At 41.2% G+C, this 27,982-nt stretch overlaps 1 protein-coding gene across 1 annotated transcript; it reads right to left on the reverse strand.

The window, feature by feature from the left end:
- Positions 1–961: 961 nt before the first annotated feature.
- chd8 (chromodomain helicase DNA binding protein 8) lies at positions 962–27,970 on the reverse strand. The gene is made up of 39 exons (XM_073873209.1): positions 27,829–27,970; positions 27,009–27,169; positions 25,936–26,884; positions 25,573–25,851; positions 24,251–24,367; positions 22,658–23,139; positions 22,453–22,567; positions 22,021–22,221; positions 21,816–21,884; positions 19,207–19,262; positions 18,996–19,113; positions 18,794–18,877; positions 18,445–18,582; positions 17,295–17,416; positions 16,863–17,106; positions 16,538–16,714; positions 14,655–14,798; positions 14,469–14,567; positions 14,226–14,392; positions 13,891–14,094; positions 13,621–13,816; positions 13,358–13,531; positions 12,995–13,282; positions 12,670–12,890; positions 9,889–10,091; positions 9,599–9,755; positions 9,374–9,463; positions 9,189–9,292; positions 7,782–7,905; positions 7,616–7,691; positions 7,236–7,510; positions 6,134–6,384; positions 5,392–6,036; positions 4,950–5,293; positions 4,756–4,842; positions 4,563–4,664; positions 4,369–4,479; positions 2,324–2,428; positions 962–1,982 (listed from the first exon to the last, which is right to left on the reverse strand). The coding sequence occupies exons 3-39, from the start codon at positions 26,803–26,805 to the stop codon at positions 1,605–1,607; spliced, it is 7,617 nt and encodes a 2,538-aa protein (XP_073729310.1). The 5' UTR covers positions 26,806–26,884; positions 27,009–27,169; positions 27,829–27,970; the 3' UTR covers positions 962–1,604.
- Between the last annotated feature and the right edge of the window lie 12 nt (positions 27,971–27,982).

Genomic DNA, 27,982 nt, shown 5'->3' on the forward strand with positions numbered 1-27,982 from the left:
AAGTCGAACAAGCCTAAGTTTGGGGATTGCGAGATTTCTCGAGACTTTGGCCGTAGCTGTATCCCTTCTTGCCACAACCCACACCATCGAGCAGCCATGCGCCTCCTGGAGGATGATTTTGTCTCGTACTAACGTTTAACCCAATCGAAAACCGTTCGATAAGATTATGCATCTTGGACTTATTCAGAATAGAACACAAACCTTGTTGCTTTTATAAAAGGTTACCTCACAAACAATACAAATATTAGAGCAAAACCATGAAGTAAAATCAGCTGGAGCATTCCTTCCGCTGAAAAAAATAGTCCCTGACCGAGCGTGAACTGTAACAGATGCGCGTTGACCTGGGAAGGGTGTGCGCAAGGATACACAGTATCGGGAATAAAACACCGACCAATCAGAATCAAGGACCGGATGTAAGTTTTAAAAATTCTTTTTTTTTTAAACCTACTAACTAAACTACTAAAACCAAAGATCACAGCTAAGGTGAGAAAAAAATTAAAAAGGTAAGTAAAAGAAAAGATTGATTTTCCTCATCCAACATAGTAGCAGATGTTATTTAACTGCTGACACATTATGTGATTTACATTATGTGTTGTTTTTAAAAAGCAACTAATTTGCCATTTTAAAAGTTTAACAAAGTTTATAGCTCACAGAGGTGTGAACTGTCCAGCAGTAAAATAAAATTACAGTTAGTGAATAGTCATTACAGCTGTACAGTTTTAACAACAGTACAACATTCAAGGCAATGGCTATACATAAGCCACAATAAAATAAATTCATTAAGTCTCCATGTCTATGAATGTTAGCAAGTTTGCTTGTACAGAGCAGAAGAGCATGATGATTTGCCCTTTCACTCAGAATGTCATAAGAAATGTAAATACAAACACCCAATGTGTTTTTGTTAGCATATACAATATGTACCACACAGACAGACACATGAAATAAATTAAACAGACATCAGTTTCCAATGTAGACTGCTATTCATATTTATATCACAGAGACAGTTGGAGTCAGTTCATGAAACAGGAATAAACTCATAATTTTTGCATCACTGCAGGCATAGGACCAACTATACAATACAGCCATCATCTGTCTAACAACGTTTCAGTAACTAATCCTAAACCCCAAGTCCTACCCTCCCCCCTACACACACACACACGCACGCACAAAAAAAATGATATACATCCAACAAAAACATGTTCTTCACCAGACCGAGGCACCACGACGGCTCAGCTCAGTGCATGACTCTGAATCCTCCAGCACACTGTTATACAGTTCAGCCTGAGGATGGGAAACCTTTCAGAGCCATAATGGATGAAAAGGGCTTGCTATGGGTTAAGTGACATATTTTAATCAGCTGGAATTGGGGTTTTGCACAACGTGCCGAACAAGATGTAAAAAAAAGTAAAGAAAAACGAGTGACGCCTGTTCCTCTCCACAATTTACTCATAACAGTCCAGTAGAAGGCCAACCCCAGAAAAAATGTGTTACTCAATATTTAAAGCAATAACATCAACAATAATTATAAAAATAATGAAGGCAGAATATAATAAAATAAAAGACTGTCATGATCTCACTCTACTACATTGAACATTGCGATTTGGTCAATCCTCTGAACTCGAGGAAGAGTCTGAATTTTTAGGTGCCATGATGACGTCATCCAAAATGGCTTCCCTGTCTGAGCTATCGTAGCCACCTTGTGACAAACTGTCACCTTCGTCCATATCCAGAGCGCTCGGCTCCATTTTCACATCGTAGGCAGGAGTAAGAAAGTGGTGAGATGATGCGAGGTGGCCATCGTCTTCCAGGTCCTCGTCGTCCATCATGTACGCTCCGTCAGAAACTAACGTCTCGCCTTCTCCACCTCCCAGGAGAGGGTCATCGGACTGGATCGAAGGGGTGGAAAGGTAATGTCGGCTCTTTTTGGGGATTGAAGAATGGGGAGTCAACAGTCTATGGAATAAACTCTCTGGCAAGAAGCCCTGAAATTCAAGAGAAGAATCACAATTTCCAGAATAAAAGAAATTCACTGTTATGCTTGGGCATTATACAACAACACACGTTTCAAAACCATAGGTTTTAACATGGAGCTAAAAAGAACCCCTCTGGTATCATGGTATTGTGGTATGACTATTTGAAGTATAAAAACATTCAGTTACAGCAAATCATTGCCATTTGCAATCTGTGATATAGACATTGCGATCTTTTAATTATTTCTATGTATCTTAATCTTCTATGTATCTATCTGAAAAGACTAGAGCAGATGAGAATGACAATTTGGTTGAACAATACACAATACTAAGATAATACAGGAAACACTGACCGAGCCGCGAACAGTTTCAGACCACTCTGCGGTAACAGCGTGGTTAGGATTCTCCTCCAGGTGCTCCCTCAGGTCCTGTAGTGCAGGGCCATATATTCCACCAAACTGAAAAGCAACACACCATAAATTCATCCAATAATTCACACAAAATTACACCAGTAAACAGTTGCATAAATAGTTTAGACACGTCTTACAAGCTCGCGCACTATTTTTTTCCTCAAAATTAGTCCTTACTTTTTATTTTCAGTTGCATAAAATGTGTATTGATCAAATTTGAATCCAAAAGGGTAAGACTAATTAGCCTGAACTAACTGCTAGTTGGTCAGATTTGTTCTTGCACTGTAAAAAGTCATTTTAACATAACTCTTTTCCCGCCATTGACGATATAACTCGTCAATTAAGGGAAAACGCTTCCCTGCCAATGACGAGAATTTCCGGCTTTCCGCAATACCGCTATTATCCACCAGGTGGGCACTTCCGCAACTTCTACAACCCGGAAGAAGCGCCTCACGTGAAAGAGAAAGAACTCTGTGTATGTTTTAAAGATCACTCTGGATCTGATCTCTATCAAAAGTCCTTCACAAATATGGAATTATCTCAGTTTTCCTCAAAATTGGGTGTTTTTGAATAAACCCACCCATATTTGAGAGGTGATAAAAAGAGAACAAATGAAGGTAGGATGAAACTTTTTTGTTTGTTTGTTTGAAAGCAGAGGGTCTGTTCTTTCATTTGATATATTGTATGTTTATATATTTACAGAAGAATATTTTCTGCAAGGCATTAAACTTTTGAGTTAAAGTACTGTAAGTTATCCGGTTGCCTTAAAATTTTTAGTTAATTCAACGTAAAAATATTAGTTCACAACAAAACTTTTTTACGTAAAATTAACTCATAAATTTAAGACAGCCAGGCAACTCAACTTTTTTACTCTTTCCCCACCATTGACGAGTTACCTCAGCAATTAAGAGAAAAATGCTTCACTGCCAATGACGAGTTTTCATCATTATAAAAAATGCTGGGTCTGGCTGGCACCTTTTTAAAAAAAACACTGGCAGGGAAAGAGTTAAGTTGAACCAGCAAATCTTTATTTACAGTGATAAGACAGTCTTAACTTAGCAGCTATGCTACTCCAACTGGTCACGGGTGTTTTATCAACAATGGTCCTCCAAAATTAGCCAGTCACATTTTTCAGGTAAACAAGTGTTTACAAGTGTTGTTTATTTGGATGCTGTGTTAATTGTCCCTTTCACACATACAGTCTTTACTGGTAATTTACTGGTAAATTGCAGTTAACAGGTCATGTGTGAACAGAACCTTTCTGGGAAATCAGTGCTGCCAATTTACCAGTAAGAGAGGTTGTAAGATTACCAGTAATTTACCTATTACTGGTAATTTACCTACACTATGTGTGAACAAAATATAGAGATTAGCATCATTTAAAACGGACGATGTCAGATTGCACTGACAGCTTCGGGCCAATCATAACTTTCTGATACAAATGACGCATTTACCCCCGCACAGTTTACGGACGTTTCTACACACACTCTGCTTTAAAAGTCGAGCACACCTGAAGTTAACATCCTCACTTCTTCACAAAAGTGGTTTAAAAAGGCTTACCATCTATTTACTAAATTGCCAACATCCTTAACACACCCTCTGTAAAGCCTGCAGTACTGTTGTTTAAGACGCAGTTTTTTTGATTGACGTCGCCTAATGCAATGTTGTTTGGTCACGAGCAACTTTGCGGCAGTCAGCGTTTGCCACAGGCGTAAAAACAACAAAATACGGCCCATGGATATGAAGGACATGAATTGTTTTGAAAAACACGCCACAGGTAAATTCGGTGAGAAAGCAGTTACCGGTATTTTGATACGGATGTGTGAATGATGTCTTACTGGTAAAAAGACAGGACGTATGCGTGTGTGAACAGCACATTTTTGTATTTACTGGTAAATTAATTTCGATCAATTCATAAAATTTACTGGAATTACTGTGTGAAAGAGGCTACTGATGATAGAGATGGCAAATATCTTTGCTTTCCTTACCTTCTTGCCTGTCCTTAAGTCTATGACTTTAACTCGTTCACTGCCTGTAAGTACTGCACCAATTTCCACCTTCTTCCTCCTCCTCTTCCTTTTGGTCCTATTAACCAGAAGCTGTAACAATGACAGGAACATTATCAGATGAGTAAAAACATATAAAAAAACTCCAGTAGAGCTCAACGGGGGTTTGTCCTTACCTCTAGCATGTCTCCCTCCACCTCGTAGTCAGGATTCTCTTTGAGCCAGTTGGGAAGGTCCCTCCTTCGAGGAGCATGGTGAACTCCCTCCGCACCTATAAGCTAAAGCACATACAACCACCATGTTATCATTTGGCATAACTTTTAAAGTATTCATGCACATATAGATGTCTGTGAGAGTGCATTTATGTACCTCCTGGTCCTTTCGTTTCTTGCGTCCGCTGTCTTCCCCATTCGGCATCAGAGCTTGCTTAGAGAACGTCAGCTTCAGACCCTCTTCCTAAAGTGATAGATCCAAACATAAAAATCAGAAAAAGACACAGATGCACTTTTATTTTTAAACATTCACAAATATAACCCCTCCAGGATTTATGAGCACCTTCTCACCTTCAGGAGTTTTACTGTGAACTCTGTATCTTGGCCTTCGACGGCCTCCGCAGACAGGGCGCTGTTGCTTTTACGTGCCACTCGGGGGTAACCCAGGTCACCTCCAAGGTCATGGTCTTCAGTCGCGCCACTGAGCTGATTTTCGGGAATGTAACGGCGGCCTGATGGCCAGTGCCCGGTTATTACGAGGTAACAGAGGTTATCTATTCGGTTTATCAACGCGCGATCTTTGGGCCAGTCGACTCTGAGAGGGTCAGTAAGGGACTCTGGTGGGGCGCCGTCTTGGGACGCTGTCAATGACAGGATGCTGTTCTCTTCATCGCCATCACACATCTTAAGAGCTGCTGTTGGAAGATAGGACTCGTTACATTTACAAATGACTGTTTCTTTATACTGTGATGTCATCACAAACCATGTTTTAAATAGAGATGCATATCCTCACCTTGTTCTCTCTCTGCATCGCTGTCTCCGCTGTCGTCCGAGCTGCCCGAATTACGCGAAGACGACGACGAGCCCGAGTCTGAATCGGAATCCGAGTCTGAGGCCGCTTCGCTTCTCTCTCCTTTCTTCCCACTGGACCCTGCGTGTTTGCTCGGTTTCCAACCCCAGCCAGCTTGCCCTCCAATTTTTCCCTCGGAGTGAGGGAAGTGCGTGGCCAGGGAGTCCGAGTGACACAGGGTGTCCGTCCCCACTAGCCGAGAGCCATCGTCTAGCCCCTCCTCTTTGATATTGGTCAGCTCCTGCGATTGGCTGAATGCGAGAGTCTGTGAGGCCGCTTGGGCTTGCTGGTTCTGGAGGTAGTCGAGGCGGGCCTGGCTGAACGTGTACTGCGGGTCAGCGAAGATCGAGAGTTCGGTGCGACTGACTCCGTGTCTGGAGGCGGCTAAGAGCAGCTCGTGGTCGTGCTGTGGGACGCTCCACCAGTTGGGCAGGTCAGAGCTGGGTGGCGCCAGAGCGAGACGTTCCTCCAGCGACGGATGGGGGAGAACGCGCTCGCGTAGTCGGCACAGCAAGCTGACCCTGTAAAGTGTGCGTGAGGCTCTTTCTTCTGTGATGGGGGCTAGGGGCTGGGACATGCTTTGAGATTCTTTAAAGAAATAAGGCAGAACAATCATGTTAATCCAACTCTGAACTATTAATGTGTACTGAGCTCTCCTAGAACATTTAAACTAATTCAAACGTACCATCACCACGTGCCGGTCGAAGGTGGCACACCTGCCGACACATAGACATGAAGCACTTGAAGTAACGCGTCAAGCTCTCGTCGGTTTTCTTATCAAGCCGAGCAAACGTACGGAAACGCGCCCAGTCCATGTAATGCTCATCCCCTTCTTGAGCGTCGGCCTCCTTCTTTATCCTCTCCACTCCAAAGGTCGATACCACCCTGTAAAAATCACATTCCTCCCGACGGGTCCACCTGAAATAGGGTTGCCAACTTCAGCAAAGGAAAATAAGGGACAGTCTTGGTGGTTTAAATGAAAGTAAGGGACAGAATAAGGGACACTCAAAATATCTGCACTGTACAACGTAGTGCATTTCTCTTCAGTATCTGTAGTTAAATGTGTGAAGTGTTTTGGTTGTTGCCCCAATTAAGATATTAAAATTAATCTCAGATCTATATACATACTTGATTGTAAAACGAAATAAATAATAATAAAATGTCTAACGAATTACACAAAAAGAACCTGCCTCAGCAAATTGTGACTACAAAAATGATTTTTTTATTTTAAGAACATGTTGTCTACTTAAACGCCAGAGCTTTAAAGGAATAGTTCGGCCAAAAATGATATCAAACCCACTATTTACTCACCCCGAAGCCGTCCGAGATGCATATGTCCATCATTTTTCATTCGGAGGGCGGGGGCACAGAGCAGCAGCAGAGAAACCTCCGTAAACTGCGCAAGCGCTCATCTTGAATGCGGACGCGACTTAGATGGCGGCATTACCGAAAGCTAGTTATTTTCATTTATTAAGTTTTAAATGTGGATATTTCTACAACAAAACGGCGCGGATTACCCTCAGAAGGCCTTCGTTTATCATTGTGGAGCTGTTTGGATTTATTTTGTGAAGGATAGATGCACATTTTTTGGACTTCAAGGACGTGGACCCCATAACTTCACATTTGATTAACTGAAAAATTATGGACATATGCATCTCAGACAGCTTCGGGGTGAGTACATCATGGGTTTATTATCATTTTTGGCCGAATTATCCCTTTAATACGGAAACGCTGCTTTGATGTCTTAAAATACGGGACGATTCCTGAAAAGCCAGACTGAAGAGTACCTTTGTTGCCGTTCTTGTCGGGCTATCTCTTTGAGTTTGGTGGCTTGTTCACAGCGTCTACGTCTTCGATCGCCCTTCTCTGCAGCTTCGATCTTAAGTTGCTCTCGTCTGTAACTGCGCTGATACGCTGTGATAAGGCGACGCAGTCGAGCTGTCAGCGATGAGCTTGTTGGCCAATAACACAAATCTGAGGATCCTGAGGAAGCGCTTTCGACCTGAACGGGTGCGGAGCGATCCTCCACACAAATCTCATTGTCTGCATTCAGCGAATCACCCTGAGGAGCAAAACCTCTATGATTTAATGTAAGGTCTTTTTTTTTAAATGATAAGTATGTAGGTAATACAGGAAGAATATGAATATCTCATTCAAATGCATTTACCTCTTCATATGCATCCTTGGTGTGTCTCAACGCAGGTTTGAATTCTGGATCCTCTGAGTACTTATCGTAGTCCCCACTAAGACAGAAAAAAAACCCTGTGTTACAAAAACTGCAACAATATTTATCGAAAACCCTGACACTGCAAAGTTGGCGATCTCAAACTCACGCGTCCCCAAGCTCTGGGTCTACTGCGTGCTGCTCCGCATTAATGTCCTGCTCATTTGGGCGTCCACATCGCTCAACGAAACACAAGCAGGGGTCAGCACGCATGGTGGTGTACATCTCATACCCTGAAAGAAGAAAAATAAAAAGGTTAGTTTTGAAAGGCAAAAACACTGAGATGTAGGGTAGGGTTGTGCTAATAGATGATACTATCGATGATAGTCAGACATACCGACGATAGCGATAGCCTTCATGACGATTGTTTGCACAAGAATGTTTTAAATTATTATTATGCAATTATCATCATAGTTTAACAATACCATTTCCGCATAACCTGCACTTGCGACACCAACGCACACATTGCATGTTTTTCCTTGCACGAGAGCGCTTGTAATGACCTGTCTTTGAACTAGTGAGGGAGTTGTTTCTAATGACATGCTCGGATTAAATGCAGGGTGCATGATCTCTGAAAGCCAATGTTGACATTTGAAATCGCCTAAACAAACACACCTCTACCCCAATAAAATCTGGACCTTCTTTTGATAGACCCGCCGCACACATAAGCAACCCAGGCAACGATGTTGGTTAATAGACACGCCCCTTACTGCTGATTGGCTACAAGTGTGTTTTGGTACTCTGCCCCATAGATATGTATAAAGGCTAGATGTCTCGCCCCCGCGCTGCTGGCCAAGAGTGGAACGTCCCCATTTGGCAGCCATCTTACCACAGGGCGGTCGCTCACTCGTAGCATTGAGTTTAATGGTGCAGGTACGTTTAAATGACCATAACTTGCACAATTTTCTATCGATTTTCAAACGGTTTGCTTTGTTATAAACGTCAGAGATGTACCTATGATACTGCATACTTAATGAATATTTTTTATGAATCATGTTAAAGCATCCAGAATTATAGCCACGTTAATAACGTTTGCAAGAAACCCAACCGTTTAAAAATCGGTAGAAAACTGAGCAAGTTATGGTCATTTAAAAGTACCTGCACCATTAAACTCAATGCTACGAGTGAGCGAGCTGTCTGAAGTAAGATGGCCGTCAGGTGATGACGTTAGAGACTCCGCCGTAAGACATCTAGCCTTTATACATATCTATGGTTGGCCCGACTCCCTTTTCCAAAGCGTTTTTCAGAAATCGTGCACTAAGCCTTCAAATGGCATCATGTTTAAGAAGGTTGCGGTCTTGACAGTGTTGCCAGATGCCCTTAAAGTAAAGCAGCTCTTGTTTTTAGGCCACCAATCCAGTGGCTTGTCATAAATTAGTAAACAATTAGCAAATAAATAAGGAAACTAATGCCCCACCCTCTGATACTATCTGTGATCTCAAAGGCTGATCTCACTATGGAGAATATCGGCCAAAACTAACGTGGGGTGCGTTTATTAGATAAGGATCACACATACCATGCTTATAAACTCCGATAAGCAAGCATCGATCGGCTTCTGCGTCCCACCAACCGGATGGAACATCCTGCTGCTCCATTTCAGGTAACCAGATATCAATATCTCTGCACAGAAACACACCTGCCATCAGTCAAGTGTCACCGTTTGCTCTCCATGTGCATGGATAAGATGAACCACTCAAATACCTTGCATCAGCTCCTCTCAAAACAGAATCGGCATGTTCTCCGATGACCTCCTGCTTCAGGTAATAAAGCATGCGTACTCTCAACAAGACTCTGAGAGGGAAAAGAAAACAGAGCAATGTTAAAACGCAAAGCAAGTCAGAATAACTCCAAAACCTAGTGATGTCCTATACAGGCGGCTTTTTAAGGTGGTCTGTTCAAAAAAAAAAAAAAAAAAAAAAAACATACTTGTTACACTGGTGCTTGAGGTGCTTGCGATAACTGTCGTCCACGAGCAGACTGTCAGGATTGTACTTGCGGATCCACTCAACCTTCTGCACATCGAAAGAGCTCTGAGCCTTCACGCGTTTGCCCTTCCTGCCACGAGGAACAGGGATGGACAGACCTAAAGCAAAGTAGAAACGTTTTATAAAAGCTACCTCTTGTTGACCTGATATGTGACTGCGAATGATGGCTGCCAGTATCAAACCAGACACAGAGAAGGCATCATCAATGACTGTAACGACAGAGAGGCGTACCAGAATGGTTAAGCAGAGCTTGAGGTTCTCGTCCATTCTCTGGCGGCGTGATCAGTTCCCAGATGAAGCTCTTGATGTTCTCATCTCCACGATAATGAAGTAGACAGAAGACCAAGATCACCCGGCAGATGGTCTCCACGTCTCGCTCGCTGAGTCGCCGCTTACACCGAGCATGAGACAGGATATCCCTCCAGCGCCCCCACCTGTTTAGATAAAGTCTTGTTCATATTTCAAGTAAAAAAACGGCAGCGTTCATTGGGTCGTTCATAATTTTGTTTAAAACAACAAGATTTAATGCAGTTGGAGTTTAATTTCTACCCTGCACATTCCTTTGTCACATGCACACTGTGGCTTAATGCTGTGTTCACACCAGCCGCGGTAGAGGCGTCAAGCGTAAGTGATTTCAATGTAAAGACGCATTGACACGCATCTGGAGGTCGGCGAGAATGAGGCGTTTAGCGCGGCGGACGCGATTCCGCCTCGTTCGTGCGAATTAAAGGAACAGTATGTAAGAAATGTATATCAATTAATCATAAAATGGCCCTGATATGTCACTAGACATTAAGAAATCATTTTCATTTCAAATACATCACTGACAACAGTGGTCTGGCCAGGATATTGTCATTTAAAAAGTGTTGCAGCCCTCAACTGATGTTTATGTTGTCATTTTGTGTATTGGCCACCAGTAGTGAGATTGCAGTACCAGTTTTAGCCACAAGTTTTGTGATTGCAATACCAGTTTTGGCCACAATCCTACATACTGTTCCTTTAAGATATGAAAAACGCTGCGTTACATACGCAAAAAATACGTCGACGCAAAATATGCGCGTCGATTCGTCAGACCCATAATGGCAGAGCCGTAGTAGCAAAGCGAGTGTCTCCAGTCCACACTGGTTTCACACAGCAAGTGTGAACAGTGCGTAAGCAGCGCATGTTTTTTTCAGCGCCCACATTAACAAGCATGCACCCCGCTGCATGAGCAGCGCAAGCTTTGCGTCGGTTATGTTTTTACTGCGCTGCACACGCACAATTAAAGTGACAGTGCTTTGTTTATGGTTTAAATGCTCGTTGATTGACGCGAAAAAGTGTCAATTTACCATAAAATCTGGAATGTGATGCAAAGTGTGTTTTAAACAGTCATGACTTTGAGCAATTTAACAGAAAGCAATGAAATATGTAAAAACACACTGTTGCCAGAAGACTGCGCTTTTATTCACTCTCTGTACAGCAGTAAATGAGTCCTCATCTATCTTAACAAACTTGATTTCATCTATCTAGAACGGCATGAAAACAACGTGGATTAAACAAATAAAGTTATAAAAATTACACTGACCATCAAAAGGCACATTGAAGAGGTTTTGCTCATAAATGCATGTAAAATAAAGTAATGTGAACTTGAGATTTTTATACTGTTACTAAACTGCACAGTATGCGCTGCAAACGCTTTATTGAATGCTACCTCTGACTAAGAACGCATTATTTTGCTCTTGTATAGTCTTTTTTATTTTGAAATTTTAAGAGTAATATTATTGTACACAACATATATTGAAATGAATTAAATAAATTGGTATTAGTTAATTAATGGGGATATAATCGAGAATCGAATCGAAGTCGAATCGGACAGATAAAATGAATCGTTAGATTAACCGATGCATCGAAAAAATTATCGCTAGATTAATCGTTTAAAAAATAATCACTTATCCCAGCCCTAGTCAGGAGATTGCTCTAGTAGTGACGTGATTACAGGAAGCAAGCAGAGATCACAGAAGCCCCTTCCCAGTCCTTCCAGAAAAACACAGAGTTTTTTTGTGATTGTTACGGGCAAAAATCCTCGATTTTGCGGCACGTTTTCTTAAAAAATGCGATGGAATATGCGGGCTATTTATGCAATTTATGTGATGGAATTGCGGGAATTTGCGAAAATTGTGGAACTTGCAAAAACTGCGGAAACTTGCAAATGCTGCAATGATGTTCACGTCACATAATCACGTCACTTCATAGTGTTCCCATGGCAACAGAGGACACGGCTGCGCTTTTGGGAAGTAAATGCAAAATTTTTCAACTTTCTGCTAATATATATGTGACTTTTTGCTACAAAAATGCGGAGATTATGAAATCATGCAAGCCCTGCATATTTTGCGCGCGGAAATATGTAATTAATGCGGCGAAAGTGCGTCGTATTTGGAAAAAATGCAGCCCCGCATAAATATGCGGACTTTGACTGATTATGCAATATATCGCGCGATCGCACAATCGCGTTTTTCTGGAGGGACTGCCTTCCATAACGCAAATTTACTGATGACTAGAATTTCATGCGCGAAAGCGAGTAAACTCAAACTGTTCAAGCGGCAAACTAGACGTGGTTGACGCCTCAAACGCGGCTGGTGTGAACCCACGGTAATAAGCCCAAGTATCAGGATTTTTTTGACGAATAAAAAGTTAAACAACAGATTTATTCAAACAAAAAACTATTTATTTAAAATAAAAATCTTTTCTTACAAAACACCCTCAAAGTTTGGGATAATTTTCTTTCTTTCGTTTTTTTAAACCATTTTTAAAATGTGTAATACCTTGCACGCATGACTGCTCATGACCAAACTAAATTTTTATGTTATAGTTTATATAGATTTCCATACATTTCCAAATAACTCCCATAAATTCCCTTTAAGTTTCCAATTTGGAATATTTCCAAAATTTCCCAGATTAAGTTCCCATGGAAAGTTTCCATCCCTTTACAACCCTAGTCTCAACGTGATTAGGAAGAAATAATATTTCACAAACCCGTAAACAAGTAGGTGTTTCTCCACTCGGAAGCAGTCCGTACGTCCATAGCCTCCGCCGGAATGCCGGTCGGACCGTCGGGAAGTCCGGGATTGGCGAGAATTATGTGCTTGGTAGTCGTCATCACTGTCCATATCAGACAGCTCACCACCCTCTCCGCGTAGAGTGGAAAACTGACGAGTTTGCTTTCTCACTCTTGGTGTGTCTATCACTAGTGTGTTCTGCAAGGGGTAAAAAAGACAGAAGAGGAAGAGGAAATGAGAGACGGCCCGACAACAAGAATACAGTGATGAAGATCCAAACCACATTATACAAGCTACCCTACCTTCCTGTTGAAAGTGTCCATGTCTAAATCTGCTTTCTTGGCCCACTTCTGCCAAAACTCAGGGTCATCTAAAGCAATGTCAGTGCGGTTCTCAGACGCTACGAAGCTGGCCTTGGAGAAGGTGGATCCCTTTCCTTCACTCTCTATGGTGATGGTAGTGGCCCTTCTCTGGAGGATCTGATCAATGTCCTCCTCACAAAAGCGACTGCCCTCGTCGTTCTCATCCATTATGGCAGCATAAGCACCTTTACGGAGTAAATCCTCAATCTCCTTCTTGGAAAACTGTTGTATCTGCGGAAAACAAGTTTATAGATTAGCAATCTCTTATTCTCTTATACACGGCAACGTAAAGGTTAATGTTGTTATCCCATTAACACTGCTCTCCTTGTTTCCACTCATGCTTTGTAGGACAGCTCGATCAAGCCCCAATTTAAGACTGGCTTTGTCCAACATCTCCCTTTCGTAAGAGTTCCTGGTGATAAGACGATATACCTTCACCGCTTTAGATTGACCGATACGGTGACAACGAGCCTGAGCCTATGGGGCGGAGAAGGAAAACGAGAAGGATGATATGAAAATCATTTATTTTGAAGCTTTGAAATAACAACTCAAAGAGAGACCCCAACCTGAAGATCATTCTGTGGGTTCCAGTCCGAGTCGAATATGACACAGGTGTCAGCAGCAGTTAGATTAATGCCCAACCCTCCAGCACGAGTACAAAGCAGGAAGACAAACCGGTCGGAATCTGGTTTGCTAAAGCGATCGATGGCCGCCTGGCGCAGGTTTCCTCTGACCCGCCCATCGATGCGCTCATACAGGTATCTGGCGGAAACATTGAATTTAGTATAACATTGCCAACATATTTGTTTTTATTTCCTAGTTTATATAGTGTATACCTTTTGTGTATGAGGTAGTCCTCGAGGATGTCAAGGCAGCGCACCATCTGGGAGAAGATGAGCACCTTGTGTCCACCGGCTTTGAGGCGTGGAAGTAGCTTATCCAGCAAAACCAGTTTCCCTGCAGAGCGCACAAGAGCCTGGAGATGGAAGTCTGGAGCCAGAGGATCATAAACCTGCCTCAGCTCAGCCACTATCTTCTCCTCAGCTCCTGCATGGAACAAGAATGTAAAGAATTGAAATGGAGAAAGTCTGTAGATCTTCAAGAAGAGGAGCGTGCAAGCATGCTACACGGACAAGATCGTGAATGTTGTTGGGTTATGGTAGGGTGAGATTCAGCTCCTGTAATGAGGTAAGGATGGTTGCAACACTTTCGAAGCTCCATCATGGTGTTGAGGAGATTGGGCACATTGCTGTTATGTGTGGCTCCCATGCTGAGGAAGCTGAAGTTACGCTCCAGAATAGCACGGTAATACTTCTTTTGAACATCAGTCAACTCCACCTGAGGACCACACCATTTACCACCATCAGAATCAAACGTACAACAGCATACTGTTATTTAAGAGTCTTATATGCACCTCTATAATGGTCTCCTGTTTTGGGGCGAGGTTCTTTTCTACGTCCTCTTTCAGCCTACGCAGCATCATGGGCTTCAGGATAGACTGCAGTTTCTGGACCTAATAAACACAGACAATGAGACCATCATTGAGATCTTCTCAAAAGCCGACATCTTGCCTCCTGTATTTGTAACCGCATATCTTTACCTGTTCCTCCGTTTTAAGATCTCCAAACTCGCGGAGAAACTCGATTTCAGAGGGAAACTGAGCTGGTTCCAGGAAGTGCAGAAGGCTGAAGAGTTCCTCTACTGTATTTTGCAATGGAGTGCCTGTCAACAACACTTTATGCTCCTGTAAAAAGGGAAAAACGAATAATGCATGTCAGAGAGGTCGTCACATTCTACATTGTTCTGAATCCGAAAGTCCTTTACAAAAATACAATCATCTTAGCTTTTTGCTCAATATTTAGTATTTTTGAAGAAACCTACCCATATCTGAGGGATGATAAAAGAAATCAAATGAAGAGAGGATGAAAAGTAATTTTTTGTTTGAAAGCAGAGGATCTGTTCTTTCATTTTATATTTTGTATGTTTATATATTTAAAGAAGAACACGGGAACATCTGGAAAGCCTTAAACTTTTGTGAAAATCAAAAAATGCTGTAACTGGACAAAGACTTTGCTGCTGTAACATGGCTGCAGCAGGCGCATTGATATTACGCAGCGGCCGAAAATAGTCCCCTTGGTAACTTTCAATAGCAGGGGACTATTCTCGGGCACTGCGTAATATCATTGCGCCTGCTACAGCCATGTTACAGCAGCAAAGTCCTTGATTATTACGCTAGTTTGAGAGTATAGTTCCTAGCCATATCTGCATAGAAAATCGCAACTTTTAATTTTCTGTCAGTCTTAGTGATTGCAGTACCAGTTTTAGCCACAAGTTTTGTGATTGCAATACTAGTTTTGGCCACAATCCTACATACTGTTCCTTTAAATAGGAAAAATATCGAAACTCTTTGGTTATTTTTAACGCGATGCTAATGGTCTAACCAGATTCAATGGATTATGCTAAGCTATGCTAAAAGTGGTACCGCCAGACCCGGAGATCAGCTGAATGGATTCCAATACGGTAAAAAACTAAATGTTTAACTCGAGGGGAGCTGGAAAATGAGTATATTTTCAAAAATGTGGAGTGTCCCTTTAACACGTTTTAACTTTTTTATAAGTTACACCAACTCATCATTAATCAAAATAAAAATTTAAATGACAAGTCGTCCAAGTTGATTATACTTAAAATGTATCTTGTCAATTAAGAGAAGACGCTTTCCCTGCAAATGATGAGTTTTTACGGCAAACTATATTTTTGCTATAATCCACTAGGTGGCACTCTTACCCAACTTATAAAACACTAAAGCATCCACTGAATCAAAAACAGTAAAAACGTTTCTGAATCTGATCTCTAACAAAAGACCTTTACAAAATGCAATTATCTCAGCTTTTTCTCAAAATTTTGTATTTTTGAGATGATCAAAAGAAAACAAATGAAGATAGGATAAAACCTTTTAGTTTGAAAGCAAAGGTTTTTATTTTCTTATTTTTATTTTGTATGTTTATATATTTCAAAAAGAAAACTTTCTGGAAGGCATTAAACTTTTGTTAAATCAAAAAATGCTGGGGCTGGCTGGCAACTTAAAAAAAAAATACTGGCGGGGAAAGAGTTAATAAAGCTAATAATTATAAAAACTACTGCACAATGTTACAGAGATATGTATATATGTATAAACTAGTTATAGAACGATATAATGTAGTAGCCGAAATACAGGTTGATATTTGGAATTTTAATAACTCTTTCTGTTCCTTAAATTAGTTGTTTCTAATGAAAAGATACTCCGATGAGACACTAAATTACTCACTTTTTAATGTGACATTACGCCACGTTAAGCCCAGGGTATAGTCTAATGTTTGACATGTATACGCAGATATTTAACGCATTCGCATTGCGACAACATGCAATGCCTCTCCTGGGCTACATACTACATTCCCCTTACGCGCATGAGTTACCTATGGGTTAAAACTTAAATAAGCCACTTACAAGGTCAAGCATCTTAAGGCTGTCCAGTAGTTTGCAATTTCTGTTCTTCAGTCGGTGAGCTTCATCGATAATAACACATCGCCACGAAATCTCCCTCAGCTCAGGGCAATCTGACAGAATCATCTCAAAGGTTGTGATGAGAGCATCAAACTTATAAGCTCCTGGAATCAAATGTCCCTAAAGAAGACAGAACATATGACGAGAAAGGTAAAATCTCTAACTAGTATAAACATGCCTGAATGCTGGGGGAATCGCATACAAACAAGTTCATTGGCTTACTTAACCTAGGCTCTAAATAAAAAAATAACAATGCACATAAACAGACCTTGTCATCTTTGCAGTACATCTCATACTGCTGAATCATCTGTCGGCTGGCCAGACTGCCGTGGTAAACGATTGCATTCATATCAGTCCAGTTGGTGAACTCTCTTTCCCAGTTTGTGATGGTGGACAGAGGCGCAATAATGAGGAACGGCCCCGTGACGCCTGCAGAAAACTCCTCAGACAGGAGAGCTATGGACTGAATGGTCTTGCCAAGACCCATTTCATCTGCAAGGATGCAGTTTTGCCTTTGGAGGAGGAAGAAGGTGGAGTGAGAAAGCATTATGTCAACATTTAGTCCGACACAACCTAAAGGGTATCAAACATGGACTTACAACTATAAAACTGATCTCATCAATAATCAAACATTCCCCCATATGGAAAATTCAGCCTTTTACATCCTTCAACTTTAGAAAGGCAACTGTGGCCACGCTACCTGTTGTACCAGTTGAAGAGCAACCAGTTGACTCCTTCCAGCTGGTACTCTCGAAGCTGATTCCCATTTTTATACTCCCTTGACTCGTCAAGCTTCTTCCAGGAACTGGCAGGTGGCCGAGGCTGATGGAAGATTAAGTCAAGCTGATATAAAGCAGTCTTTCCTCTCTCATTGAAAACATAAAACAGACCCAAGTCTAGTGCTGCCTCACGATTAGTCGCGACTAATCGTTTGCAGAATAAAAGTTTTTGTTTACATAATATATGTTGGTGTACCATGTATAATAATTATGTATAAATAAATACATACACATGCATGTATAATTTAAAGAAAAAAATATATTTATATAATTAATATTTATATTTATATATAAAATAAATTATATAAAAATATAAAAGTTTATATAAACATGCAAATATTTCTTAAATATATACATGCATGTGTGTGTTTGAATTTATACATAATTATTATACACAGTACACCAACATATATTATGTAAACAAAAACTTGAATTCTGCAAACGATTAGTCGCGACTAATCGTGAGGCAGCACTACCCAAGTCATTGTTAAAGTTGATGAATTAAAGTAAAAAAAGTGATTGTTAAGGTCATCCCCTTGGTTACTTTCAATAGCAGGGGACTATTTTTGGGCACTGCATAATAACATTGCGCCTGCTGCACCCATGTTAAGGCAGCAAAGTCCTTGATTATTACGTCAGACTGAGAGTATAGTTCATAGCCATATCTGTCTAGAAAATCACAACTTTTAATTTTCCGTCGGTCTTAGTACACGATGTAACTACAGAAGAGTCAAGTTTTAAATTGGAAAATATCAAAATGGTCTAATCAGATTCAATGGATTGTGCTAAGCTATGCTAAAAGTGATACCACCAGACCCAAAGATCGCCTGAATGGATTCCAAAACAGTAAAAATCAAATGTTAAACATAGGGGAGCTGGAAAATGAGCATATTTTCAAAAAAAAAGTGGATTGTCCCTTTAAAAAACTGATTATTTGGTTGCAAGTAAACGTACCTATTGATGTGTAAATAACAAAAATCATGCAAATCAAATGTTATTATGAGTAGGCATTGGTAGAGGAGACAGGTGCATTAATAAATGATATATGATATGAAAAGGACAGGAGCTCACGGTTCTCTTGAGGCGTGCTGGCCGACTTTCAATCTTTCTAAATTCTTCCACTTTTCCTTCATCAATGTCTTCCTTCAGCTCCCAAGTTGCATCTTCGTAGGGCAGTGAGCACCATTTCACCAAGTAGTACACAACCGGCTATGAGAGAGAAATCAACACTTCATCAACAAGTTAAAAAATTATTTACAATCTACCAGAAGAAATGAATCGTCTTTGCTTGCTAAACACAAAAACATGACCACTGTACCCCAATTCATAAAGAAATCACTCATAAAACAGACTTAAACATTAACAGTTTGACAGCCTAACAAACTTTACAGCTTTCCTTCGGCAAAAAAAGGTCCCTTACCTCTCCATTGTCCTTATCGACACTATGCGATTCATCCAAGATACGATCAACCTCCACATAGTCTGGATTGAAGGGTTCCTCATCCTACACCAAAACAGAGTTAGTGAGATAAAACCGTGTACTTAACATTATAACTATACTTAACAGCCACCAGCCATACAGCAAGGCATATTTGCTTAATTTTAACTTAACCGGGTTTTACCTCTTGAAAGAGATTTCTCATCTGTGCCTGTTTGGTCTTGAATCTCTTGAGCTTCTGATGGATCCTCTTATCTCTCTCCAGCTGATCAAGACTGGCCCACTCACAATGCATGTATGAGCTAAAGGCACACATCACAAATTACAAACATATTTCCATGACACATTTTGAAAGGTGTCTTCACTATACATTAATCTGAAAGAAGCTGACTTACTAGTTTTTGTATTTGACAAAGAACTCCTCCACATTAATATACTGCCCTGGTGAAACCTGGAAACGTTAAGGGCAAGCAGCAGTCAGATTGATTCTTTATAAAATGTTGTTAAGGCTAAATAATTGATTGAATACAACATAAATTGCAATATGATTTTACCTTAAATTAACAGCAGTTAATTTATAACCATTTTAACATTATCACCAGGGATGGGTATTTTTTAAATTTCATCAATATTAGGGATGCACCGATAGGATTTTTTTGGGCCGATACCGATTCTGATTTAAACAGACAACTTCTGGCCGATACCGATGCCAATATTAAACACTTGTATACAATACTATACAGTTGGTCTATTAGCTAGTTTATTTCTGCATCAAATTATTTTTACTGAACATGGATTGGATCTAATTAACATTCAACTGACCAACATAATAAGAGAGGCACAAATTAAGCTAAAACAAATATAATAAGACAGCATGACAACCTTCAAAGGTGGTTTTTGCTATTCAGCATTTATTTTATTAACATCATTAACTAATTTTTTACATATAATGGATTTCTTTATGCAGTTAATTAATAAACAATCGGTATCGGCCTTTCTCGTGCTATTGCCGATATGCCGATGGTTTCAAATTCATCAAAAATCGGCCGATAAATATCGGTGGCCGATACATCGCTACCTATAGACCCCTTCACGGTTCACGTCACAGGCGGTTCCCACTGCGCATGTCGGGGTCAGAAAAGTCATTACAGCAGATTGAGTTGCGTATTATTCGGTATCGTCAAAAATGCCTACTTTTCATCAACAAGTTAAAAAATAATTCGCATTTTGTTTTTCTTTTTTTGGAAATTTTGAAAAGATTCGCTTTATGTTTCAATGGATACCTAGCTAGTTTTTTCGCAAGAATTTAGTGCAACTGTGGCGCTGCATCGCATAGTTTTTGAGTTGCAACTTCACATTTTGCTTCATTTAAACAAACATTCTGTACTGTAAAGGGCTCATTATAGTTGTGCGTAGGTCCTACGGTGTAGGTTCCGCGTCAGTTTTCATTTGAAGAGTTTCGTTGCAAAACGAGATAAATCAATTTTTTAACAATTTTGTCAAAACATGTTTATTATTATGTTATCATGTTATTGTTTTGTTTTATGGTGCTACTTAGCTGTATTTCTTTAGTTATGAAGGTTTTAAATCAAAACAAACCAACTGCAGTTGCATTGAAATTAATTGGAATGCACAACCAAAAAACGCGATTTCTGAAAAATTTAAAAAACGATGGATATCTCGTTTTGCAACGAAACTCTTCATTTATACTTTTGCGTCGCCGTCGACGTGCAAACACAGGCGCAGACTGCTGGTGGACAGTAACCACGCGTTTAACCACAGTAGCAGCGCAATCGTCAAAGAAGCAGCAGCTCGGCAAGTTAAACCACAAACGAAGAAGAAACAACAACTTGTTGTGTATAATTTGAGATGACTAGCAATGATGGAAGTAAATAAACAGTGACTTTTGTTGCAGTTTGAATTAAATCACTCCTTAACTTGGCTCATCGTTGTTCTCACCGTCGCAAACGGAAATACCTATGACGCAATTTTTTTACCTGATGGGAGGGGTTCTGGTGGACCAATCTGACGCACTGTTAAAAATTTTTGCAAAGTGCACGTCAGGCTACTCAGAGCTACGAACAGGCTACGGATAACCTATGGCATAGAGCTTACGCACGACTATAAATAGGGCTTAATACAGCATTTTGTACAAAAAGAAACTTTCATTTAAATATTTTCAGTTGTCAGTTTACATTTATAACCATGACATCATTTCAATCACCACACACACCTTAAAGATCGGCATTTTTAGCTATATTCTTTCACACTCCACAGCCTGTACCTGGCTTTACAGACAAAATGTGTTCATGTTTATATATCCAAACAGTCAATAACAAGTGACGTGTTTTGGAAACACGGTTTTCAATCATTAGTCGTCCGTCGTATAGGCGAATGAAATGCGCTGCTTCTCACTGCCACTCACTACACGGAGTAGACGCCAAGAGAAACGATCCCTGTGCTGGCGCCCTCGCCTTGCGGGGCAGTCCTGGCGACGTTTTTTACACTATATAAAAGCTAAGGTTTTGTTAAACCAAATACTTAATGCGGCCCTTCTTTTTTCTTACTATAGAAGTGAATGGGGCTTAAATGGTTTGGTTACAAACAATCCTTAAAATATCTTCCTTCGTGTTAATCAAAACGAAGAAATGTATACTTGAGAGTAAATGACGACAGAATTTCCATTTTTGGGTGAACTATCCCTTTAACACCAATGTATATGGAGTAAAAACAACGCAAGTATCAATAACAGTATTGTTTGTCCGGAAGCTTATCGATAGTCTGGTACCGACCCAAGTACTAACCAGTTCTCAACACCAATCCCTAATAATCCCCATTTAAAAAAGACACTTCAAAGTTTTAAGATCACACACCGTTCACCATAAGAGCTGCTGACTCTTTTACATTTTAGATTTTTTGCCTTGAAATATAAACATTTATAAGAGATTGTAAAAATTTATTGCAACACTATTCTGAGTGATAAGTAGTGCGAACAGATACTTGCCTCTTTTTTGGTCAACCGCATAGATAAAATTTTATCCACAATAGCAGCATCTTCCTCACTTGGGTTCTCCTGAGGAAAAAATCAGATTCACATTAACCAACGTTCCAGTTTCAATGTTTTTTGTTTCAAATCTAACCAGCTATGAGAAAGAAAATGCAAGCAATAGAAAACGGTCCAAGCCGCTATGACTAGCATGCTGACGCACCACAAAAAACTGCATGCTTGGAAGACCTTCCCCATCGAGCTCCGGTTGGAGTTCCCCTGTCATGGGCTGAACATGTAGAGTAGACACGGCAGGTGTGGTCACGTCAACATCTGCATCCATTTCATCCTCATCATCTGTGATTTTGATGTCCAAATCCTCGGTGTACTTCTTTCTCTTCACTTGCCGGTTAGAGCGCCGTTTCTGATTAAAGTTACAGTATGTGAGTGCAAATTTTCAAGTAAATCCATGCATGCTATTATATTGAATGCTAATGAGCTTCAAAGGCTTAATTCGGCTCCTACGAGTCACTATACACAAGCAGAGGTGGGCAGTATGACCAAAATCTTAATATTAAGGCATAAATTATTTTACATTGTATATAACAATATAGAACTGACTGACACATTTCTATTTTATATATACACACAGCACCTGTGACATGTCCTCCTCTAGCGTGCGGGGCGAAACAGGTGGGCTAAGATCGACGTCTGAGTGGTCAGAGGACCCATTTCTTTTCCTTTTCTTACCACCCACAGGCGTGATGGTGCTACAAGACAAAATAATGAACACAACCGCTAGACACAGCCTTACATAATGCGGAAACAATGTTTAAGGTGGGCAAGCAAACATAACTTACTTCAGCTTAGTCTTGCATTTACTTTTACTGCCTCCAGCTCCAACAACCGGAGTTCCCGGAGTCTTTGCCTTCGATTTCTTGTCTCCACCCGGGACCACTTTTCCTCCTCCTGCGCTCGGGCTTTTCTTTTTGCTCCCTCCTCCACCGCCACCACCTCCTCCTTTCTTTTTGGCTCCGGCAGCTCCCACGGCACCCTCCAGGGCCGCCGCGGTCTGTCCAGGAGGAAGCTCATCATGGTTGAGAACGCGGGGGATGTTCCTCTCTCCTCTGGCTTTGGCCCGCGCAATGGCCTCGGCAACGATGCGATTCGCCTTCTCCTGCTTGCACAGGGTCTCCACTCGTCGCACGGGCTCCTGGACCTTTGCCAGACGCACACCGGAAGACGCAGCTGTAGTGTTTGTGCTGGCCGCAGAGCCGGCAGCCGAGGTATTGATAACTTTCACTACGGAAACGGTTCCACCAGCACTGGAGACCGCGTTTAACTGTGAAAAGTGACACGGATAATAATAAGTACATGAGTAATGAGTAACCTTACCTTAGACTCTGAATGATACACAAGTTACTGAATCACAAAAAAGGAAATTCACAAGCTTTTTACACAATAATTCATAAAACAAACCATAATGCCACATACCATCGTGCGTCAGAAATGGCATCACGCATTCCCACGTATTTCACAATATCACTCTCCCACCACTTTCACTAACTTGTATTTCTGTACTTAAAGGAAAATACCACCAATTTTTTTATATTTTACTATGTTCTTACCTTAACTTAGATTAATTAATACATACCTATCTTTTCCAATGCGTGCATTTAATCTTTATACAGCGTGATGTAAATGTGTTAGCATTTAGCCTAGCCCCATTCATTCCTATGGCTCCAAACATGGATGAACCCAGAAGCCACCAAACACTTCCATGTTTTCCCCATTTAAAGGCTGCCACATGAGTAGCTACACAAGTAAGTATGGTGGCACAAATAAAACTGCGATTTTTTTTTAAGCGGATAAAAAAATGAGAACTATATTGTTGTGGAAGGGCACTCTGACCTCGGACGCAGTAACATCATCACTCCTGACTACTCTCCCTCTCGCTCAAACTTCGGTCAATATCACTGCGCCCGAGGTCGAAGTGCAATACAGTTCTACATTTTTGTCTGCTTAAAAAAATCGCCACATTTTATTTTGTGCCACCATACTTACTTGTGTACCTACTCAAGTCTTTAAATAGGGAAAACATGGATGTGTTTGGTGGCTTCTAAATTCATCCCGGTTTGGATCCTAAGGAATGAATGGGGCTAGGCTAAATGCTAACACATTCACGAAGTGGTGTACAAAAATTAAGTGCATGCATTGAAATAAGATAGATATGTATTAATTTGTCTAAGTTGAAGCAAGGACATAGTAAAATATAAAAAACTGTGGTGTTTTCCTTTAACTGTCTCACTTTATTTATAACATACATTTATACATTTCTTCCCGCAAGTAGAATTTTTTATTTTTTTTTAAATCACAGGTAGTATATAACATTCATTCATTCTTGTCTACTAAAGACAACTGCCAAATGCCAAGATGTTTACAAGTCATCCTACCTGTGGCTGCAGGAGTAGTTTAAGAGGCACTGCCACTCTTTGTCCTCCCTGTCCTTGAGATATCTGCAACACTTGAGGGCTGCCACCAGCATTAGCTGCTCCAGAAACCAACTGAAACTGTTTGACACAAAAAAAATGTTTATATTGACCATAAGTTAGTTGAAAGCCCACCCTTAATAGCCATATATCAGACAATATTTGGATTTGTTGTTATATTGACCATTTACTTTATCAATCGGCTGATATCTTTCTTTCATAAATTTGTTGTTCCCGCAACATTGTACTCAGGGTTTAAAATTAACTAGCCAAAGTGGCACGGGGTTTTTCAAAGTTACTAGCCACTCAGCTTTTTCACTGGCCACAATTTGTTCATTGACAAAATACATCTTATATGAGTAAAGTTGAGTTTGGCATGCTAAAATGACTTGATTTAGAGTAATTTTACTTGATTTAGCTAGATGTAAAACCCTTGCAAATGCAGATTGACCACGCAAGCAATGATGTATATCACCTACGTTACTACAGGTCATATTATCTATTTAGCTGCATGATAAACATTCAGTTTAGTAAGGTATGAATAAATACGCTTCTAATGAATATAATAAAAGTGGTGCAGGGATGTAAAAGATTGACCGAAAAGATAAACAAAAAACCCTAGACAAACACTTTAAATATTTATTAACAACAGCAGTAAATACTGTAGTGTAGGTCGCTCATGGGAGTTGTAGTTTGGCAGTGTCGCGTTGCAGGTTGTTTATAATTTCACGACTTTTAAGAAAACTACAATTTTAAAATTACATTCAACTCGCCAAATTGGCTAGTGGGTCTTACCAAACCCTGTTTTGTTCATTTCAAACCCTGGTTGTACTGGATTATAACTTTCCATGTGCTCATGTTTTCATGCCAAGCTACATGCCACTAAGCATGCAACTGTAAAAAACTTGACTTTGCTTTTTGTCATTTTTTGCTTTTTTTTTACAAAGATACAGATAAGCAAAAACAGGAATAAACAAGTGTTGATCAAGTTATAACCTACACTTTGAGTTATAAAGTAAAACAGCCTGAGCAAAGCAGATGGAGAAAGCTACACTTAAAACTTGTAAGTACTTTTCAAGAGGATATATTGATAAGTATAATAAACATTAAATGTTTATTTAGCATCACCAATTTTCCGTTTGTCTCTGTAATTACATTTGTGTTATATTGGCCTCACATCAGCCAATCGGTCACATTGCATTGGCAATTAATAAACTACACCGGTCAACCACTAATCCTCAACAATCAAACACTCTACGAACTGTATGTCGTGTCTTTATGCTCACCTTTGCTCCCTGTTGGTTGGGCTGCTGTTGCACTTGCAGCTGAATAGTGAGCACTTTTGGCTGCGCCCCCGTCTGACCCGCCTTGGCTTGTGCAAGAGCCGTCAGTTGCCCTCCCTGCAAAACAAACTTCCCTGGCAAAGAGCCCAACACCAGCCTGGGCTGCTGGCCTTGTTGACCTGCCCCTGCAGCCGCAGATCCCCCTACCGTCACCGTCCCGGCCTGGCCGGCTCCACCCTGCGAGGGCTGCTGTAGCACCAGAGTGATCCTCTTAGCTTCACCCTAAAAAGAGAGAAGGAGAGAGGCTACGTAGGTTTTGAGCCCACAAATAAAATACAATAAACCACAATTAAAGCGAAGACAGACCTGCTGTGGCACCGCTGAGAGGGTGACACCTTGAGGTCGAATGGTTGCTGTGGTTCCGGGTGCCGTAGCCTGCGTCTGTAGCGACACCTGCGCTTGAGACTGCACTTGGACGGACTGTGGCTGCAGCTGACTCTGCGTGGATATCTGAACCTGCACAGGCTGCGTCTGCGCCTGTGACTGGGGCACAGAGGTCAATAACACCTGCTTCATTGGGCCATTTGAAGTCTGAACCAGCCTTTGGACCCCAGAGCCCACTTTCACCTGCCCCTGACCAGGAGATGTCGCGTTTAATACCGTCCCCCCAGAAACAACCGCCATTCCTGGCCTAAGAGGGGTTCCTGTTAGAACTCTGGCGAGGGTGACTTTCCCTGGAGAGCCTGTGGCACCTGTGACACCCTGGAGCACTTGAGTCTGACCTTGAGGACCCTTTAGTATAACAATTTTGGGGCCTGACTGCCCCGCAGAAATCTGCTGAGCCTGTACCTGCTGGGTGACGACCTGAGCGCCTGACACAGGTACTCCAACGGGGGAGCTCAGCAAAACTGCTGCTGCCCCGCTGCTGTTACCAGCCACAGAGAGAGAAGACTGAGGCACCGGCTGAACGGAAATTGGAGTTTGGGAAATGGAGATCTCCTGGGTGGGCTGATGCTGTTGAAGAGTTTGAAGCGGGACAGGCGTTGGGACCGGATCAGGGACGGCGTCAGCGAGCGCAGGCACGCCGGGGTCTGCAGGTGGGTCGACTTGGCCCAAGGCCAACTTCAATGCCTCCTCGACCGGGTCCGAGGAGCCTTGGGAAAAGGCGTCCTCTGGCAGGGAATCCAAATTGAACAGTGGCGTGTCATCAAAAAGGTCCATAATGGGGTCTGCCATCTTTTTAAAGAGTTTGTGAAAATAAGCAAAGAATGTGTGATATCCAGTGTTGGTACACGAACATCCAACAAGAGATACGCTGTGTAAAAGAGAAACAACTCTTATTCGGTTAAAATTAACAATGCGTAGCCTCATAAAAGGAACAGTCTCGTGTATGAATAACTAAATAGCTGGTTAAAAAGAAATAAAGACAATAAGCTTACCTGCAATGATGAATTATAAGGGAGTGAGGAACAGGAAAAGAGAGTTTACCACCAGCTCACCCTCCTTTACTCTCTCTCCCCCGTCCCTCTGGAGTTAGTTTTAGCTTCTCTGGTTGGAGCGAATACAAAGCAATCCATTAATAAATGTGCGTGCTGATGCACTAAAAATATAAAAAGAGGATAAAACGTTAATTTGGATAAATTAAAGCGTTTATACTACATGCATCTTACTGAATGGCTGTACCATCACTTTCCATTAGATACCTGACAGACCGGTGTGCCCGCAGAGCCGGTATCATAACACGGTTATGAAAAGTCAAACAGAGCTCAACGTTGTGTCATTTAAATAAATTCCCTACACTTTGTTGTCTTATATAATTCAGTTTGAGCATTAGATAAACGCAATAGATACTGTAATACAAGGGTCGACCTGCCATCAATATGAAACAACAGTCTCCGACAAACCCCATCAATGTTCACAATGGCGTTTCCTACCGCTGTAAATGCTAAGTATGTGTCACAGCATTTTGTAATTTTCATAAAGGCCGATGTAAACTGCATATACGTTTCTCCATCCTTCACAACACACCTCACAGTCTCTCATTCGGACTCTCTTTCAATCTCTCTCATCAACAAACCGGACCAAACCAAAGGCAACGTGCTACAAAAACCATAGCGCGACTATACGAACAAGACACGGACAAGGCCGCAAAGCTGTTTCGACTTGGCTAGGGCGTATTTTCTAGTAAAATATGCCCTAGTAACGCAGCCATCCACTGTCCCAACTTTCCCCGCAATAATTTCGGGGTGCTAAATTTACCTTTGCATCGACACACATGGCTTTCTCCGTCTCACAACACTGTACGATTACAGGAAACGGCCAGCGTAGAGCAGGAACTAACCTCTTGCCAGAGCTGGCGTCGAAAGCGCAGCCTCCAAGTCATCCGCCGGGCGCTGATTGGCTCGTCGGCACA

The sequence above is a fragment of the Misgurnus anguillicaudatus genome, chromosome 2 (assembly GCF_027580225.2).
Source record: "Misgurnus anguillicaudatus chromosome 2, ASM2758022v2, whole genome shotgun sequence".
Classification (NCBI taxonomy): Eukaryota; Metazoa; Chordata; class Actinopteri; order Cypriniformes; family Cobitidae; genus Misgurnus; species Misgurnus anguillicaudatus.